Source organism: Myodes glareolus, chromosome 16, assembly GCF_982192425.1.
Source record: "Myodes glareolus chromosome 16, mMyoGla1.1, whole genome shotgun sequence".
In the NCBI taxonomy this organism is placed as follows: domain Eukaryota; kingdom Metazoa; phylum Chordata; class Mammalia; order Rodentia; family Cricetidae; genus Myodes; species Myodes glareolus.
The window spans coordinates 3,811,443-3,830,419 of record NC_142041.1 but is presented as its reverse complement, the minus strand read 5'-3'; the positions used below and the strand labels follow the sequence as shown (position 1 = coordinate 3,830,419).

At 40.5% G+C, this 18,977-nt stretch overlaps 1 protein-coding gene across 1 annotated transcript in view; it reads left to right on the top strand.

Moving 5' to 3' along the window:
• Pip4p2 (phosphatidylinositol-4,5-bisphosphate 4-phosphatase 2) overlaps positions 1–17,497 on the top strand; it is a 55,754-nt gene extending 38,257 nt beyond the window's left edge. Inside the window, exons 5-7 of the mRNA XM_048420137.3 lie at positions 7,876–7,928; positions 14,580–14,670; positions 15,988–17,497. Coding sequence (XP_048276094.1) covers positions 7,876–7,928; positions 14,580–14,670; positions 15,988–16,131 — 288 coding nt within the window. The 3' untranslated portion in view covers positions 16,132–17,497. The remainder of the gene's footprint in view (positions 1–7,875; positions 7,929–14,579; positions 14,671–15,987) is intronic.
• The last annotated feature ends 1,480 nt before the right edge of the window (positions 17,498–18,977 follow it).

The window sequence follows — 18,977 nt, the reverse complement described above, 5'->3', positions numbered from 1 at the left end:
ACCCTCTCCCATGATCCCCATGCTCCCAATTTACTCAGGAGATCTTGTCTTTCTCTACTTCCCATGTAGATTAATGTTTTCCCTTCTTTTATTTCATTTTCTTCATTGATCTGAAATTTCATGAGGACATGTCCCAGGGAGAGTATTTCATGGGCCTTTGGAGTTATTTCAGATGATCTAACTTCAGAGCTTTTCAAATCCCATTTCCTTTTGATTGTAATCTCTTCCCCATGGCTTTGTCCAGAGAATACTAATCATGCTTTCTAGGGGGTGTTATTTTCTCAGTGACTTCTCTCTGCGTCTTCCTCATTCCTCTATTTGTGTTTCTTTCATCACAGAAATTTTACTTAAGTGTGTATTTAAGTCCCTCCTTCCCCCATTAGACTCTACATATTGATAGAGGCTAGGTGATTTCCTTTCCATTTTCTTTGAAAATTGTCCTTCATTAATACTTGTAAATCTGCCGAGCAGCCAGTTTCTCTTGGGGAAGAGTCTCTGATCTCCTGGGGAAGCTGGATCTGGGCTCCAACATTCTAGGCACTGATAGTAAGGTGCTTACCTCATGCTCAGGCTGAAGACTGTAACTGCTTTGTTTTCAGAGCATCATGGCTTTCCTACGTTCATAAACTTGACAGCTCAATGCTTTTTCAGAAGAAATCACTCAGCTCTTGCTTGTGTTGAGGGAGGAATGCTTCTGGCTTTGTCGCGTGGAGAGAGGGCTTACCAGAAGCACTTGGGTATTTGGTTTTCAGCCTGTAGTACAAATGACAAGGAAACATATATTTAGTGTACACAATTATACACATGTGTACACTAAAATCATCACACTGAAACAAGTGATCGATTGTTTAGATCACTTGGTATATTCCCCCTGATTAGTATAAGTATCTTAAAAACAACACTTCAGCACTTCATATCTGCTTTCTTCATAATTTCAAGAAGACGGGAAAGTACCATTAGCTGTAGTTCCACAGCCGACTGTTCCCAATTCTTGCTCGTCCTTCTTGAGCCACTGGAACAACGCTTGTCCTCTCTACCTCTGCGGGTTTCGCTGTTTTGGGTTCTGGATATAGACATCATCACACCGTGTTACTCTCTCTGCATCTGGCTTGTTGTGTTTAACATCCTCCACGTTCACTTACGTTGTTAGAATGCCACAGTTGCCTTCCTTCTTACGTCTGAATTATTTCATTTCATGTGTGTACCACCTTTTCTTGGTCTGTCAGTAAGTTGACGAGTGACTTTTGCATTTTGGCTACAGTGACTGATGCTTCATCGAGCATGAAAGTGTTGCTCCTTGCTTCTACCACACTCTCTAATATCTGACTTCGAAAGTAGTTCAAGTACCTGAACTAAGAACGGATTCTTCAGTGGGACCCACCTGCTTTCTCTGGCAGGTCCCTCTTTCAGCATCCGGCTCACCAAGTCACTTGCTAAGACTTTGGTTTCTACTGTACACACGTTGGAAGCCATTTTCCTTCTGCTTTTATTGTTGTTATTTTCCCTTACTGTATCTTGCATTTTTTAATATTAATTTTATTTTATGTATATTGGTGTGAGAACTTCAGATCCTCTGGAACTGGAGTTACAGACAGTTGTGAACTGACATGTAGGTGCAGGGAATTGAACCCAGGTCCTGTGGAAGAGCAGCCAGTGCTCTTAAGTGCAGAGAGAGAGACAAATCTCCAGCCCCATGTATCTTACATCTGTAAATTTCACATACTGTTACTTGAGTCATGGTTGGAGAAGGAAATGGAAATTTCTTCACTCATCTAATTGTGTATATTTCATCATAATCACTAGGATTTTTCTGATCGAGGATGAAATATAAATCCCTTTCTTTACATTATATTTTATTAATAAGAACAATGCTTCCATAAATTATGGAATATACTTGGGATAAGCCACAGATTTCTGTTTACAGTCACTTCATATTGACTTAGTACAGATTAATATACTTTACAGATGTCAACAGATATGAAGTAAATTGACTTGGCTAAATATATATTAAATCCATTTATTGCTCTTTGTCTTACATGAAGAAACTGTCTTTTGAATTTAATACATTTAAAACTCTTCAGAACAGACTTCGTTCCAACTTACTCAGGAATCTCCTTGCCTTCTTTATATTTTCTACTCCTAGTCTTTTCCTGAATTATCTTTGCAGCTACCTTACAAAAGAGCTAGTGTGATTTTGTGACCCGAAGGCTCTCTCCTGCCTGCCAGTTCCCAAATAACCATTTCCAGGCTTATGTTAATTATAAATGTTGGGCAGTGGCTCAGACTTATTAGCTAGCTCTTACATTTAAATTAACCCATTTTTTTTTTAAAATCTGTGTATCACCACATGGCCCATGGCTTACCAGGTGCTCTGACATCTTGCTACTTCAGCGACTGCTGGTGTCTCCTATACTCCACCCTCCTCCCTGTATCTCCATCTGACTTTTCCGTCCAGCCTTATTCTGCTTGGCTATCGGCCAAATCGGCTTTATTCATCAACCAGTGAGAGCAACACATATTCACAGTGTCCCGAAAGACATTCCACAGTATAATTTATTTAAAAATATTGAGAGTGTGTGTACCAGGTGCCGGGAAAATCCCATGGAAATCATGGCAGACAGAAAGCCATCTCTGTTTTCATAGTTTTCTAACCTATTAGGAAGGGAAAGACAATTAAAAATCATATGAAAAGTAGGGTGAGATGGTGCATGGCTTTAATCCCAGCACTTGGGAGGTAGAAGCAGGCAGATCTCTGTGACTTCAAGGCTACCCTTGTCTACAAAGTGAGTTCCAGGACAGCCAGAGCTGTTACAGAGTAACCCTGTCTGGGGGGAAAAGAAGAAAAAGGAAAGAAAAGAAAGAAAAAGAATCATGTGGCATAGAGCGTGGGAATGCATTGTTTGAGTGCAGAGATGTACCTAGCCTAGAAGGCATGGCCCTACTCCAGCATGAATGCTTTCTGTAAGGTGACAAGGTGGCTGAGCAGGGAAAGCCGCTTGCTGCTGCTAACTCAGAAAACCCAGGTTCAATCCTAGGAAGCCACACAGTAGCAAGAAAGGAACGATTCCCAGAAGTTGTCCTCTGACCTCTACAATGTCAGTGCAGACACACACACACACACACACACACACAGTAGAACAATGTAATACTAATAAAAAAGAAGTACTTAGAACTTCAGATCTATGGATGCCACGCATAGAGCAGGCTGCACAGGAGTGAGCAGATGTTCAACTTTCATTCTTCAGAAAGGTAACGATGTTGATTAGAAAAGTGTTAATTTAAGAGAGAGAAAATTATAGTGTTAACAGTGTGGAAAAGAGTGATAGCAAAAGGTATAGAAAAGTATTATATGTATAGATATATAGATACAGATATTTAAATTTAAATCCTGATGTAATATGTTAGCTATCATTATGGCGTTTCTGTGGTTCTTCCTGTCATCTCTCCACCTCCCTGTTACTCCTGCCCCTACCAGTGACTCCCCTCCCCCTAATCTTTATTCTTTTCTTTCTTAATGTGCTTGATCTAGCACTAAGGTGATCATCTGACAGTGAATTCTAGAGAAATGATCCAAATTGAGAATTTAAATAGATGTGTAGGAGGGGGATTTTTTTATAATCTTAAAATAATGTATGCATTTAGGTATTTGGCTATCATAGACTCCATCTACGGCTAAATCTTCTCCTTAATATATAGGCTAGGCACCTGAGTCAGATGATCAAATTAGCATATCTTGCACAATAACAATAATTAAAAACTTTAATTCTTCATCTAGAAGAGATGTTTGGTTTAAGGTACAGGATGTAAAGATGATTTCAAAAATTCTGAAAGTTATCTTTGGTAATATGGGAGGACATCATTGGTATTTGAAGCATAGGAGTTGATTTTGATGGTTTCAGGTTAATAGGAGAAGCCAGAGGGGCTGAGATCTCAGAGAAAGTTTGTTATATTCCATTATTAGGGTATTCTGCAATCGTGGGGCCTTGCCTGAAAGTTAGGAGCCTTGAGTTCCATCCCCAGCACACCAGGGATGTGGAGGAGAGATCGCTCAGCGTTCATAAGAGAACACGGTCTGCCTAACTCTCCTTCCTGCTTGTGGCCTCAACGTTATTGTGCTAGACATGAATAATCTTGACTCTTTTCTACTCATTCTTTGTCCTGAGTGGAGAAAATCAAGAGGAGAAAAATGTGTCCGGCAAGAATGCAAAGTCATGTTTAGAAATAAAAGTATGCAGATATTTAATCCTGTAGAGACGAAAAGCTAGGCTGAACTGTAGTTGAGTTTTCTAGAGACAAACAAAAGAAAAAGAAAAAATCCATTATCTTAGAAGATACCTATGACATTTTAAACCAAAAGATAATAACAACAATGAAAAAAATGCTGTTTCTGGCCTCCTGAGGCCAGAGGGCACATCCCTTTGTGGATTAAAGATCAGTGCGGTGAGTCTGTTCAAGAGCATCCTTCTGTTTATAGTGTCATCCTTTAATAGGGTTGTAATTCCTAGGTTAGCTTGCTTAGGGATTTACTATTTGACATTGCTTCAAGACCTTCCTGGACTCACTGACGCATGTTAGAAAAATGAGAGTTGTGTTTGCAAAGTATATTTAATGCCATATTTATTTAATGAACCATTAGTTATTAGTCTGCAAGTACTTTTATAACTATAGGTTAGAGAAATTGGGCAGAAGTTTTGTATTCTTTAGTATGTTTCATCTGCATCATGTTAACATCTGACACTGAGCTTTTATGTTGCATGTCCAAATATTGTTGGTCATCCAAACTATTTTGAGAGAATCCTGTGATCAGAGAATAGTGATTATTTTGAGGAGCATCTTGAGAAAACAATTTCCTAGAAGAATAAAGTGAATAAGCAGGGTAAACCAGCCGACCAGGAATATGAAGATGTTTCTTATGTGCAGCAGAGATCAGCACTGCGTCTACCGCAGACAGGTACACACTTGCTGATGAAAGACACGTCATCCTGCTGGAGGCTGGTGTTCTCTACAAAACTGCCCAGCTCCTCTCATGTGCTGATCATACACACTGGGGACAGCTCACACATGTGCTGGGTCACACAGAGTGGGCACAGCTCACACATGTGCTGGGTCACACACACTGGGGACAGCTCACACATGTGCTGGATCACACACAGTGGGCACAGCTCACACACGTACTGATCACACACACTGGGGACAGCTCACATGTGCTGGGTCACACAGAGTGGGCACAGCTCACACACGTGCTGGGTCACACACACTGGGGACAGCTCACACATGTGCTGGGTCACACAGAGTGGGCACAGCTCACACACGTGCTGATCACACACACTGGGCACAGCTCACACATGTGCTGGGTCACACACAGTGGACACAGCTCACATGCGTGCTGATCACACACAGTGGGCACAGCTCACACATGTGTGAGTCACACAGAGTGGACACAGCTCAGACACATGCTGATCACACAGAGTGGGCACAGCTCACACACGTGCTGAGTCACACACAGTGGGCACAGCTCACACATGTGTGAGTCACACACAGTGGGCACAGCTCACACATGTGTGAGTCACACACAGTGGGCACAACTCACACGCATGCTGAGTCACACGCAGTGGTCCAGAGACACAGTTCCCCATGCATGCTGAATCACACACAGTGGATCAGAGACACAGCTCCCCACGCGTGCTGAGTCACACATAGTAGGCACAGCTCCGCACACATGCTGATCACACACAGTGGACACAGCTCACACATGTGCTGAGTCACACACGGGTTCACACTTTTCCCTGAAGTGGGCGAAGTTGGTTACCTTCAGACACGATCAATTTTCTTCACTTGAATACAGAGTTAGTGCCATAGCTGAGGGGAATTAACACAGACAGCGGTAGGCCGGCTCTCAGATCTGCTCCAGAGTGTCAAAAAGAAATGCCTCAGTGTGTTTGTGGAGGGTTAGGAAAAGAATTCTTATCTGAGGTCTAGACCTCTTCTATCTGAAAAATAATCTGAAATACAGGTACTTTCTGATTGTAACTTTTTTTAACTTCACCTTAAATAATCCTTTCTGAGAATCCCCCTGTTTCCACACTTTTCTTGTTTGAATTTGCTGCATCTGAGAGACTGTACCTGGAGACAACACCTCTCGTGTCAGACTGTTGACCACACAGTTTATGGTCTGGTCTCAGCAAGTCTCAGGCGTTGGTTATAAATGAATTTGCCAAGGTTAATCTGCACTGAAATGTACGCTTTAAGATAAGGATGCTGAGATAAATGATCTTCTTTGTCTCGTCATCTACAATTCACTTTCTGCAACGTGTCAACCTCAAGTCTTGGGCTCGGCGCTACCCTTGACTGAGGGTTTTTAAATTGCCCTCTCAGGCCGCTGTCTTGTTTCATTTATAGAAGTCATTTATGAAAAGCTGTTTATAAATAACATCTCAAATGATATTGCAAGTTCAGCAACTCATCTAACTTTGCAATGGAAATACAAAAGAACACTTAATTTTGTGTTCTGTTCTGGCTTCTGTGTAAATGTCTGTTTGGCACATTGATACAAGACTCTTTTACAGATAAGAGTAATGGGAATAAACTAACACGTGACAAAGTGTAAGTAGTGAGAGGAAGTTTGGTTGCTGCTTGAAAATGGCATGCTTCGTTGACGTTGAAAATAATCTCTCCGAAAATCCTGAACGTTCTTGTAGCAGCTTTCTGAGTTTATTTCCCTAGGGACTGTGTGCCCTACGGTGAGGGGGATGGACGTGTGAAGGTTCTCTTAGGTTCGCAGGGCTTCATGAAGTTTGAGTTAAAATGAAGAAACACAGCATAGGAAATCCACAGCCCTTCGCTCATTTCTTAAACCTAGGGAAGAGAGAAAATGTAGAAAGGAAAACCCGTAAGATACTTTGTTAAAATTACCTTTCGTTCTCTGGAAAATATGCGTAATTTGTTGAAAACTCACAACAATTAGAAATTGGACACCTAGAATCCTAACTTGTTGGAAACAAATTAATGACATATTTATGTCCCTGTAAATACTGAAAGAAATATACTATCATCTTACTTAAAGCAAGATGATCCACTAGAAGGCTTTGTTGGGGGTATCACAGAGAACCCCAGGCCCCATGCCTGTTCAGCGTTCGTTCACAGAAAGTCAGAACAACGGCCACACCCCTTGGGAAAGCTGTCTGAGAACACTCTCATGCAGTAAAGTAAAGGTTTTAGCTTAAATTTACAGGAACTTTCCTTGAAAGATTTTGTCCTAAGATCTGTCTGCTATTTTGAGTGTCTAAATGATGGTTTTATGAGAAAAGTTACGCATTCTCTTACCCCATTTACTGGTAGATGGAGGAGAAAAATGTACCATTGGATTAATGTGGTTTTGTCACATTTTACACACAGTGAGGGAGCAGGATAGCTTCCGGGCTGCATTTCTGTTAGAATCTCTTTTGGTTAGTTTATTATGTATGCCGCGGTCTCTCACACAAGTAAAAAGAAAGGCGAAGGAAGTTATCAATCAAAATATCCAAGTATTTACAAGTTGGTCCTTGGGGCTTAAAGGAAAATAAAGCTTGAAGGTACCCGACAGACTTCGTCCGTGAACCGAGAGAGCAGGATTGCCTCCTGTTTTCCTCGTGAGGCAGAACTAGCTGGCGTCAGAGCCTTGAAGAGTCATGGGAACCGGTTCAGATTGGGATCCCAAAATGCGTTCTCAAGGGATGGGAAAACGGCTCGAGGTGAAAAACTGTGGGACCACGGGTAGGCAATTGGTGGCTGCTGTCGTGATCCCTGGTGACATTTAGACGAAAATAAACATTTCCTCAGATTGGCTGGTTTCTAGTTGTTTTTCTTTTCAAATCCCTTTCTTTATTTATTTTACAGTGGATGGAACTGAGGTTCAACACTCTGGCAAAATGTCCACACTGCAAAAAAATGTAAGTTCTCTACTGCTGGAAATACCGTGGAGAAATCTACAGAGTTTGGGATTCTCACTTAAGTAGATTTGAATTTTAATATGTGCTATGAAGTGAGTGAATGCTTAATATATTTGTCATTTTCAAGACAAAGCCAAGTCATCTTTAGGCTAATATAATCCATTTCTAAATTAAAATGATTGGGCTTGATTGTTGTTCTTTAAAGGGAAATCCATTTCTACGAGAGTAAAATTAATAGATTGTCAGTTACCTCGAGAGTTTTCCAGTGTTATAAAGGTTATAATCTCTTGCAACTAATCTACAGTTTGTAAGAAATATTGTAATCAAGGAGAAAAACCTATTGTTCTTGAGTCTGTAATTGGTTGGTGGTTAGTTTTTCCACTCCCTTCCTAATGAGATTATTACTGTGACAAAGTTTATGTAACTGTCTGTTTTACCTCTAAAGTCTGTTTATTTATGTTTCTAACTGGTTTGCCTAGGGAAAGGGTAAAAAGCAATATGACCATGGGAAACCGCAAAGATATTTTGATTAAAAAAATATATTTTATGGCTTATGTGTTGACGGTTCTGAGGACCAAGATTCTGTTCCCAGGAGCATACTAGGAATCAGTCATACTACAGATAATAATGTAATCTAGCTGAAGAATATTAAATACTCAGCAAAGGGGAAAGACAAATGGGAGCAGACCTTGGAGGCGTCAAGCCCAAGCTTCAAGGAGGCCTTTCCCAGTGGAGTCTTCTGTGAAAGAATTGTTACTGCATCTGCGGTGTGTGTCTGCCAAGGGCAGACATAGGGGATCATAGGCTCCTATTGTCAGGATACCCAACAGGACAGTTCGTATTTGATGTAACCTGTATCATTTACAGAGAGAATTTATACTCTCTAAGTATACTCTTCGTACTTATGGAATGCTAGCAACGTCTTAAAAACCAGAGTGCCCAGACAGCAGCTGAGGACCAACCTTGTGAGAAGGGCTTTTTAATGAGAGTAGTCATAGGCTTGATGTGTTAGCCTTTCCACACAACATTAATTTTGACAACGAAAATTTAATTAAAAATGATCATCCACTTACATGTGTGAATTGTAATGTAAGCAAAGCCAATTGTACTGGAATGTTTTGACAATTTGATTTTTAAGACAGAAAATATAGATCCATGCTTTATATGACTTTTAGTATGATCTAATTAACTTCGTCTATTTTGAAAATAGAAGAATCCCATGAATGGTTTCTCAGAGAAAATAATTAAAAAGTATCTGTAAAATAGAGAATACATAATGAAATGTCTCCATTCCTTACTGCTAAATGATTTCAATTAGGTATAATCCCAGGATAATTTTCTTTATCATTCATTTTTAACTTTAAAAGAAGAGATACTTAAAATTCATGAAATAATTCACCTAAGCCCTCTGTTTCATTGAGTCTGGTGGAAGTCCATGCGTGGAGAAGAAAAGTAGACAACCCCAAATACATACACGGAAAAAAAGTCATGTTGGGGAGGCAACAACTCCCAAAACATGAATATGCATGCTATCGATGCATGTCTGTGCATGTATCACAATATACACAAAATTACGTGGGAAATATTTTTGCCAAGGACATCAGGTAGTTTTAAAAATCACAGAAAATAGGAAGCAGAGGGTTAGATACTCTGAGCACAGTTAAGAGTGGTCTTGTAGACACTGGTGCACATTAGCCAGAGCTTTCGCAGGAACCTGAGAATGCAGGGATTGTTGGAATAGTTTTACAAGTTAGAAACCGCTGCGAGGGGGTCAGGGTTATGCTTAAGGAACTTGTTTATCTACTTTGGAACAATGGCACTATTTTTGTTGGTAAGAATGTCAAATTTCTGGCCATAAAGCTGTATTGATATGAACAAGTGTTTGTATCAATACCTTAGGGAATGGTGTGCGTAGAAGTTCACGTGGACGGAAGCAGCTTAACCATCATTCTAAGAAGATGGTCTCTAGAACTGGAGTCGTACGCTGAGCATGGGAAACTCAGGGTGTTTGTTGCTTGTGGGCAGAAACTGTCATCATATGAGCGCCCATAGCTGCCTTCCAGATCTCTTTCGGCACGTTTTTCTTCATAGCAGCGTGATGGGTCTCTTAGAATAGGAGGCTGAGACAGCATTTTATTTCATCAAACGTAACTATTCTAGAATTCCTTTTTGTTCATAGGAGTTACGACATCATTACTGCAACACTAGTTTGCCTTGTGTTAATCTCATAAGCATTTGAGGACAGCTTTACCCGCGGCTCCCCAGTCAAAGAAATATATTCCCCTATTCCATTTCCTTATTCATGAAGGAGTGGGGGCTGTCGCAGCTGAAGATGTGTTTTCCTTTCCTTGCGGATGGTGGCTGCCACCCGGATTTTCAGTTCTAGCATTCTGAAAGTACAGTTGGGGCTGTAGTCCCCAACTGAAATGCTATAGTGGATCTATGACTAAGAGAGACATGGGCTTTTTATCTAAATTCTCATTGGATATCAATTCAACATCCCCAGGAACTCCTTTGTGAATACTTTTCTACTGTTTTCAGTTATTACGGACTTTTCTTCTTGGCTGCCGCCCTTTAGATTTTCTGAGTTAGCCCTCTTACTTCAGCCAGCACTCCGGTGTTACTGAGAACTTCAATAACAAACGTCTTACAGTGGTGCCCAGGAGGTGGGGAAGGAGCAAGATGGAAAAGTACATTAAGGCTTCTCAGTGCTGCCATGGCAATGTGTGCTCTGCTTTGAAGGCCGGTGGGAAAGCGATCGTGAGAGGTGACCTTCAGGAGAGGGTGAACTGCAATCTAAGTTATAGACAAGAGGGGACTGGTAAAGAAGTCAGTGTGGTTCAGGGCAGAAGCAGTCACTTGTGTAGAGGCCCCGGCAGAGAAAAGCATTGCTATGTTGTTAAGGACCCAACAGAGAGCACTGGGCGTGGATGGAGGTGGCTGGGGCCAATGATGACCTTACTTCCTAGAGAATTTAAGGAGGGACCTGGGATCTACATAACATGCAGCCGGCAGGAGATAGTAATTCCTTTCCCCCAGGGTGAGGTAATGAGACTCAGGTTTGCTAGATTCACTGAGACTTCACCTTGTCTAGGCCCTCCGCAAATAATGTTTGGATCAACATGGCGGTTGGTGACTTTCCCCTCTCTTCCCCAGGAGAACTGAAAACTGAGAATTTTGGAATTGGTTAGCCTTCTGCTAATTGTTACCCTTCAACCAAAGCTAGGTTCTTTGATCCCTTCTGAGTGTCCATCCTTAATTTCTACCACCATTGTCCCCAAACCCTTATGTCCAGGTCTTTTTGTCCCTCTTATACACCATAGTCCAGTCTTAAAACGTTCCCTGTCTTGCTGTTGTGTTGCTTTCCGTCTCTCTGAGGTGAATGAAGCTGACCGTGGAACTCTTTGGTTTATGCGCTGTCTATAAGCCTGTCTTTGTCTATGGCCACCTCTCCTTCTCTTAAAGGAAGGAGGTCTCTTCTGTGCAAGGTACACCTCATTCCCGCTGAAGTAAGCCACCACTAGCTATTACTCTGCAGTGAGCTGCTGGCTTTGCTGTGAGGATTTTCTACAAGTTCCCGTCATTCAGCTGTTCCTCCCTTACCCATGTGTGTCCTCAGAGCAGGTCTGATCATTCTGTTTGCTTCTTTTTTAAATTTGCTCTGCTCTTGGTTGTTAGAAACTGCTTTCTTCTGAGTTTTTCCACTTCTGAGAACATTCCTTTGTGATTAATTGTCTTGGTCTCATTTCCTTTTTAAAGATGTTTCCTTGGAGCTCTCCAAAGCAGGCATTTCCGCATGTTTTCTGTGAGTTTTATGAGTTGCACTGTCGTCTATGTACCATTGAATTGGTTCAGATTTCTCTCAGAAACTTCAGATGTATATAATCTCTGTTCATGATTTCATCTACAGTGATTTCATTCTAGTATCTAGATGACATCACATACATATTGAACAACTTCCTGACCCCACTCCACACACCAATATTCCTTATAGAGGATGCATGTGTCAATGAATCTTACCCCATCTCTCTAGTGCAGCCAGAATTCTGATTGTATCTTCTTTCTAATCCATACATGGACGCTGAGATCGTACCAGTTATGCCCCTTGCCATTTTACTTTTCCCTCCATGTTCTTCCTATTTCACCTTCACTTCAGCCATTTGGCACCCTGTGTTAGTGCCGTGGCGGAGCCCTGTGTTAGTGCTGTGATGGAGGCTTTCAAAAATTACCCTTTGACCCCAGCCTTAAAGTTTTCAACCAGCTTCCTAGAAAAACATGCCCATATGATTTTAAAGTCTGATTTCAGATCTTCTAGTAGTTTCCAGAGCATGCAAATATGTGAGGTACATGCTGTGTGGCTCAAGAAGATGCCATGGCCCTTACTCTCCTTCTTCTTTCTTCTTTTTTTTTTGTTTTTGTTTGTTGTGGAGGCAGGGTTTCTCTTAACCAATAAGCTTACTAAGTTTATAGGAAACTTTATACAGTCCCTAGATTTAAGTCTCTACCTACCTTCTAGAGCTTTCTTTGTTTCCTCCTGTATCTATGAACAATCCCTATGTGCTAACAACAACACATTCTTTACTTGTATAAGCACCCTCTACAGTCCCTTGATTCTTTCCTGTATTCTTGTGTGTGAGTCGTGAGATGGCCTGTCTGCTTCACATCCTCTCTCCTGGCTGCCTCAGAAACATCCAGTAGACCCCATAAACCAGCTGAAATCTCTTTTGCTTCTCTTGTGGGAGAATGGCTAGAGTATTGTTTTTCTCTCCTTCTTGAGCCAAACTTCTTTTATCAACTAGAATGGCCCAGCCTTCTGGCTGTTTACATCTCTCCTGCCTTCAAACCTCTCTGTATTGGTTCATTTTGTATTGCAGTAATGACATAGTAAAGACTTCAGCATTATAAAAAATCAAATAAGGCTTATCACAGCTCCTATGATCCAGAACCTGTATGTGGTGGTGGCCTTCTTGCTGGCCAGATTTTGAGGTGGTACAGAGTTTTCCACGGCTAGTGACGAGGAATGTGTACACGTCTTTCACTCTCTAGTCTTTCTGCCTGTTCTTTGAAAGCAAAACCTAAAAGCACAAGATTCACTCATGGGGTACCACCCTGGTGACCATGTCTCATCCTAATTACCTGGCAACAGCCACACATCTCCACACTCTTCCAGTTAAATCCCCATCCTCTTAATACTTCACCATGAAGACTGTACTCCAACGTGAGTTTCAGAAGGGAAGAAACAATGTTCAGACCATAGCACTTCCATTCCCCCATTGCCTCTTCTGAAGTTATAAAGAACATTGCTTGGTTTCTCATGTATGATAATTCAGAAACCACCAGATTGCTGTACAGATGGTAATGAGAAACAAGAGCCAGCTGTGAGCTCTAAAGCAGTAAACCTACTAACAGGTTACGTAAGAGTTAAAACAAACAAACAGAGGCAAAACAAAGCATTAAGGCATTGGACTACACATGTCTTCGAGGTTGCGGACAGCCGTCTGCACAATGGCACAATGCAGTGTCTATTGTCCCCAATGCACTGGGATGTTTGTTAATGTTTAGTTTAGGAAAATTGATGATACCTATATTTGCAGCAAAATTCATTAACTCATGGGAAGACTTGGGCATTGAAGGAAATTATTATGCAGAATTAACCTCTTTAGGATAGCATGTTTATAAATTATGTCTAATAAGTGGCCTCTTCTCTTTCACTCATTCAGTAGACAGTCATTGAAAGATTACCCATGATCTCAATACTGGCCATGCCAAGGTGACATCTCTTTCTGTCATCTCACTAACAGCCTTGCATATGGTATGTGTAATAATCGCACATATTAGCAAATGGGACCCACTGGGTTTGGGTTACTTGCTCTCTGCCATATATTATCAAATTTGGGGTTTTACTTGAGAAACCAGTCACAGTATATGCTCTGATGAATTTCCTGTAGGCTTTCGACAGTGTTGAGAAACCTTAATACTTTAATCCCTACAATGTCATAATTCTAATTCTAAAAAGCTTAAGACAAAGATGAGAAATAAGCACAGTGCTTTAGGTGATGCTTAGTTGCCAGTGTTTATAATGATTAAAACCCTTAAGTGTGGAGGAGGGGAGGTGGTTGAGTCTGTTGATTACATCCTAGAGAGAATCCTGAGAATCCTTGATAACAGGGAACTATTCATGCTGCCCTTGGGTCAGGGTAAAGTCTGGCAGGAAGAGAGTAAGCGAGGACCCTGGGAGACTGCAGGAGAATCACACATTCTTTCCCTTTTCATCCATTTCTCGGTTGTCCAAATTTTTCACATGAAATATAAATCATAAGCAAGCCAAAGGTTATTTTTCTTTTAATCTAGTATTTCTTTTCTGGATAAGACCTTTGGATATGGACATTATCTGAAGGATGATCAAGGACCATAGTGATTTTTTTTGTCATTGTTGTTGTTATTTATTTAAAAATATATATTGTCAGTGAGCAGGGCACCATTTACCTTTGTCATTTGCTGGAAAAAATTCATTTTATACATACTGTCTGTCTTTGTGAAGAAACGAATGAAGCCAGTATGTTAGTGAAGCCGGACATAACAAGTCATGAGGATGTGACGAAAAGTCTTGGCATAGATATTTAATGTGTCCCTGTATTCTGCCTCGTACAGCTCTTCCGTCGGTAGTGCGCTTCCCCGGAGACGCTGCTGTGCCTATATCACCATCGGGATGATATGTATTTTCATTGGAGTTGGGTTAACCGTGAGTACTACCTTTGTTTGTTTCTTTGAAGGGTCTCACATAGCAGAGGGTGGCCTTTGAGCTTGTGATCCTCTTGTCTCCTGTAATCCCAGAGTCTGGGAGTACCGTACCATGCCAAGAGTCTGAATACTACTATTAAATGTTTTTTCTGCATCTTTATTAACTTCAGTCTGCTGTGAGATTTGGGACAGTTATCAGAGATCCCCAAGAGGATGACCACTCAGCCTGACAGGTTCCAGAGCTTCTGAAGGACTATGGTCAATCAGATGTCCAATCCTTGGATATGTATTTTTTTTAAGTAGTTAATTTCTTAAACATCTTTTAGAAATCTTTTTAATTTTATTTTATGTGCACAGGCATTTTGTCTGCATGCATGTCTGTGCACTACTTGAATGGCTGATGCCCATGAAGGCCAGCAGGAGGTTCCAGATTCTCTGGAACTGGGGTTACAGATGGTTATGAGCCCTGGTGTGAGAGCTGGAAGTCTAATCTAGGTTCTCTGGATGAGCAGTCAGTGCTCCTAACCTCTGAGCCATTTCTCCAGCCCATTGAAAAAGATTTCATGGCATTATATTAATTACATAAAGCCAAGATTTCATTGTGCCTGAACTGTTTCTGATGGAGTCTGCCTACCCGGGGAAGGGCTATGTTTGTGCCACTCCGAAAATCTTTACCATTGAGAAATTCTTTATTCGTTTGTCAAAAGCCTTTTTTACTTTGGTTGAGTGGGCAGAACCAACTTTGCATGATCACGGAGTATCTTATATCCAAATCAACACTTGCTCATTTACAGAGATTTGAAAAATCATTCTCTTTATCCATGCCAGGCAGAGATTTATGTTTGCTATGAGGATGTGTTGATTTCAGAGAGACTGAAGTTGAACAGTTGGCACTGGGATTACACCAGGAGAAGGGAGCGGAGAGTTGATCTGTTTTGCTTTCCTTGTTCTTTGGTCAGTACACCTGGTCCCACCTTATCAGCAAAGTTTTACTGTACTGTTAAGTAAGAGAAAACAACGTGAATTTCTTCTTCATTATTACTTCTTTCCTTTTTGGGTGCTGCGCCCTAGGATGTACAAGCTCTCACTACTATGTCGGGCAGTGTGCTTTTCTATTTACTTCATAAAATGTGTAGTTAGTGCAAGTAGCATTGTTGTATGCTAATCAGTCAAGAGCCACGCATGATCTTAGAGGGCCTAATTGGCTTCAGTTTGCGGACGTGTTTCATATAATCCCAAACAGGGAGTGCCAACCAAAGTTTTCCCAGCAGACATTTCCTTAAAGTATCTAATCTCTTGCTTTTGTTTTTTATTTCAGGTTGGCACACAAGACTTTTCAAGACGATTTCATGCAACCTACGTGTCGTGGGCAATTGCTTATCTCTTAGGTTTGATTTGCCTTATCCGAGCTTGTTACTGGGGCGCAATAAGAGTCAGTTATCCAGAACACAGTTTTGCTTAAATCTATCCCTGAATCCTTGACGCAGGTGAGAGTGTCCAGTAGTTCTTGATAAGGTCTTTTGGACGCCTTCAACTCATTTATCGTAGTGGATTCCATCCTGCTTCGTATAATAGTTTCAAGACATTGAGTCTTTTCTGAACAGATGCTCACTACAGTACAGTATATGCAAGTTCATTTTGCTGCTAGGTTACCAGACTTGGAAAAATAAAGTGTGTCTTTGTTCTTTTAAATCATTTAGAGATATTTTTGTGTTTGTCATCACATGTTACACCTAACACCAGTCTTTTATTATGTGTAAACCAGTAATGTCATTACTCGCTGATCTGTGACTATTCCCGAGAAGTGTTTATAAATGTTTCTACAATAGGTTCACATTTGTACTTACATTTTCAACAGAATTGCTTGCTTTAAAAATCTAAGCAATATGCATTTTTGCTTGAACTGCTTACTGTAATTTTAACCTAAGATTATAGTTACCTTATTCAGGAAAAAAAATTGAGTGTACTTTCAAAAACTTGACATTCTTGTCAGAGAAACATTTCTAGATATTATATGCTTGTTTTTTGTTGTTTGTAGAAAGATACAATATTTTGGTAGTAAATTAAAATACTTAGGATGCACATGTTTGTCCACAGTTGGATATGTTGGATAAGTGTCTTTTCTCTAAGATTATAGAAACTTTTGCCTTTCATTTTTGTCTTTTTATTTAGCATTTATAAAAATCTGGTTTATGGAACTTAGTGTTAGTCTGCTGGATGTATTCTTTGTAGACTGGAGGAGGTACTGCGGAAAACATGCTTTATAAGGCCTCATCATCTCATCACAGACACATGTACACTGGGCTGCATTCCCTCCCCTTAGATCATGGCAAACTTTTCTTCTTGAGTTCCCGGTGTGCCCATTTCCCTGTGCAGAGAACCTATGGCATTTTGCCTTAGCTGAAACACTAAAGTTAAAGATTCTCTTACTGTTTCTCAGCTGACCAGATAAGGAATGAGCCAGCTTACTCAAGGACATGGATCAGAAATCAAGAGCTTCATGGGTTTCTAAGACTGTGCCTGGGGTCTGTGGAGTCAGCTCTTCACTGCCCACGTCTGCAGTAATTATTTGAGAGTTAATGGCTTAAACTCTTTCAAATTGTAGATCAGACAGTGAAGTGACCTGAGTAAATTAGTAGGTGATTCCGAGGGACAGAACTGATATTTTAAGTTATTTATGTTCCTGATTAATATAAAAATGCACTTACTGCAAAGTTTGAAGTGAAATACATGTAAACCTCAAAGAGAAAATGATAAATGTATAAATGCAGTAGCTCAGGATTATATGTATCTTTGAAAATACACTAATAAAGATGATTATTCAAGAATGACCTTGTTCTACTTCATCTTAAAAAATAAGATTTAATTTCTAAAATTTACTTTGAGATCTTGCTCTGAAATATTCATATTAAAGAAGACATGTAACTTTTATAATGTTCTTTTATTGGTTTGTGCTATTTTTATAACTGTTTCCCAAGACTTCTTTTGCGTGCCATGGTGTTGGTAGCACCCTTGACGTTCAGTGTAAAATAATCTCCTTTGTCTTGCCTTAGTGACAGTGTTTGTAGTAGTGCTGGGTGGTGATTGTCCCCATTGGTGTGAGCTCTCACATTGTGTTATATGCTATTTGACTAGATGCTTCTGAAATACAACTCTGGGGGATGCGTGACTCTTTGTTCACATGCTCACCCCATGTAGATCCTGCGCCTGGTGCATGTGTGCTGTGTCTAAATGAGAGAATGCATGTGGGTGACAGACGAGTGACTGGGTTATTCTTAGTCCTTATGTGTCCTTGGCTCAGTACTTAGCATTCTCTGCTACAATAGTTATGTAAACATTATAATGTTAGGCTAAAGAGAAAAAATACTACCTAGAAGGAAAACGTGAAAGATTGGTATGATAAGTGATGAAAATCAGGAGAGACACCTCAAGAGCTAGCACAGAAAAAAAATTAAAATTTACAAATAAAAGCAAAAGACAATTTGTTGAAGATATTTTCAAAATAGTTGAATTACTTTCTGAAATATGGAAAGGATCTAAAGGCAGGAAGAAGCAGTTTATAAGAGGAGAAATAAAGCCACGCATGGTGGCACACACCTTTAATCCCAGCACTCAGGAGGCAGAGGCAGGTGGATCTCTCTGAGTTCAAGGCCAGCCTGGTCTCCAGAGAGTTCCAGGACAGCCAGGGCTGTTACACAGAGAAAATTAGTCTTGAAAACCCAGATAAATAAATAAAATTATCGAGTAAATAAATAAAAATACAAAAGAGATGAAGTGAGCTCAGTCACAAAGCAATGCCTGCGTTTTGATCCATTTTGGGGAGAGTGTGTCTGCACACTGAGCACTGGGGAGAGCAGCAAATGTTACCTCTGGGTGGCGAGAGACAAAAGGCTCAAACATTTCTAAACTACATTAATAGTTGGATTTTTCAAATTTTGCTCTTGATAAATATGGCATGACCACACCAATATTTGTTACATTTTCATTGAAATTTTAACACGCATTAAAGCTCAGTCTTAAATGAATTACCACAAGTTTGCTATCAGTTCTACATTTTCAGACTTCCTGCCCTATACTTCTCTGTGCACTTTACGTCTGTGGCTAGTGTCAGAAGTCCTCATCATCGTGACGAATCACAGCGCAAAAGCTTCTTCGTTTCCTGGTGCCCAAAGTGCTAAAAATTTCGCTTGTGTTTCAGAGGGGAAAATGAGCCTATGATTAGATACTTTGTCTTACAAAGTATTTTATCATTGTTGTATTGTGGTGTGTGTGTGTGTGTGTGTGTGTGTGTTCATGTGCCAGAGTGTC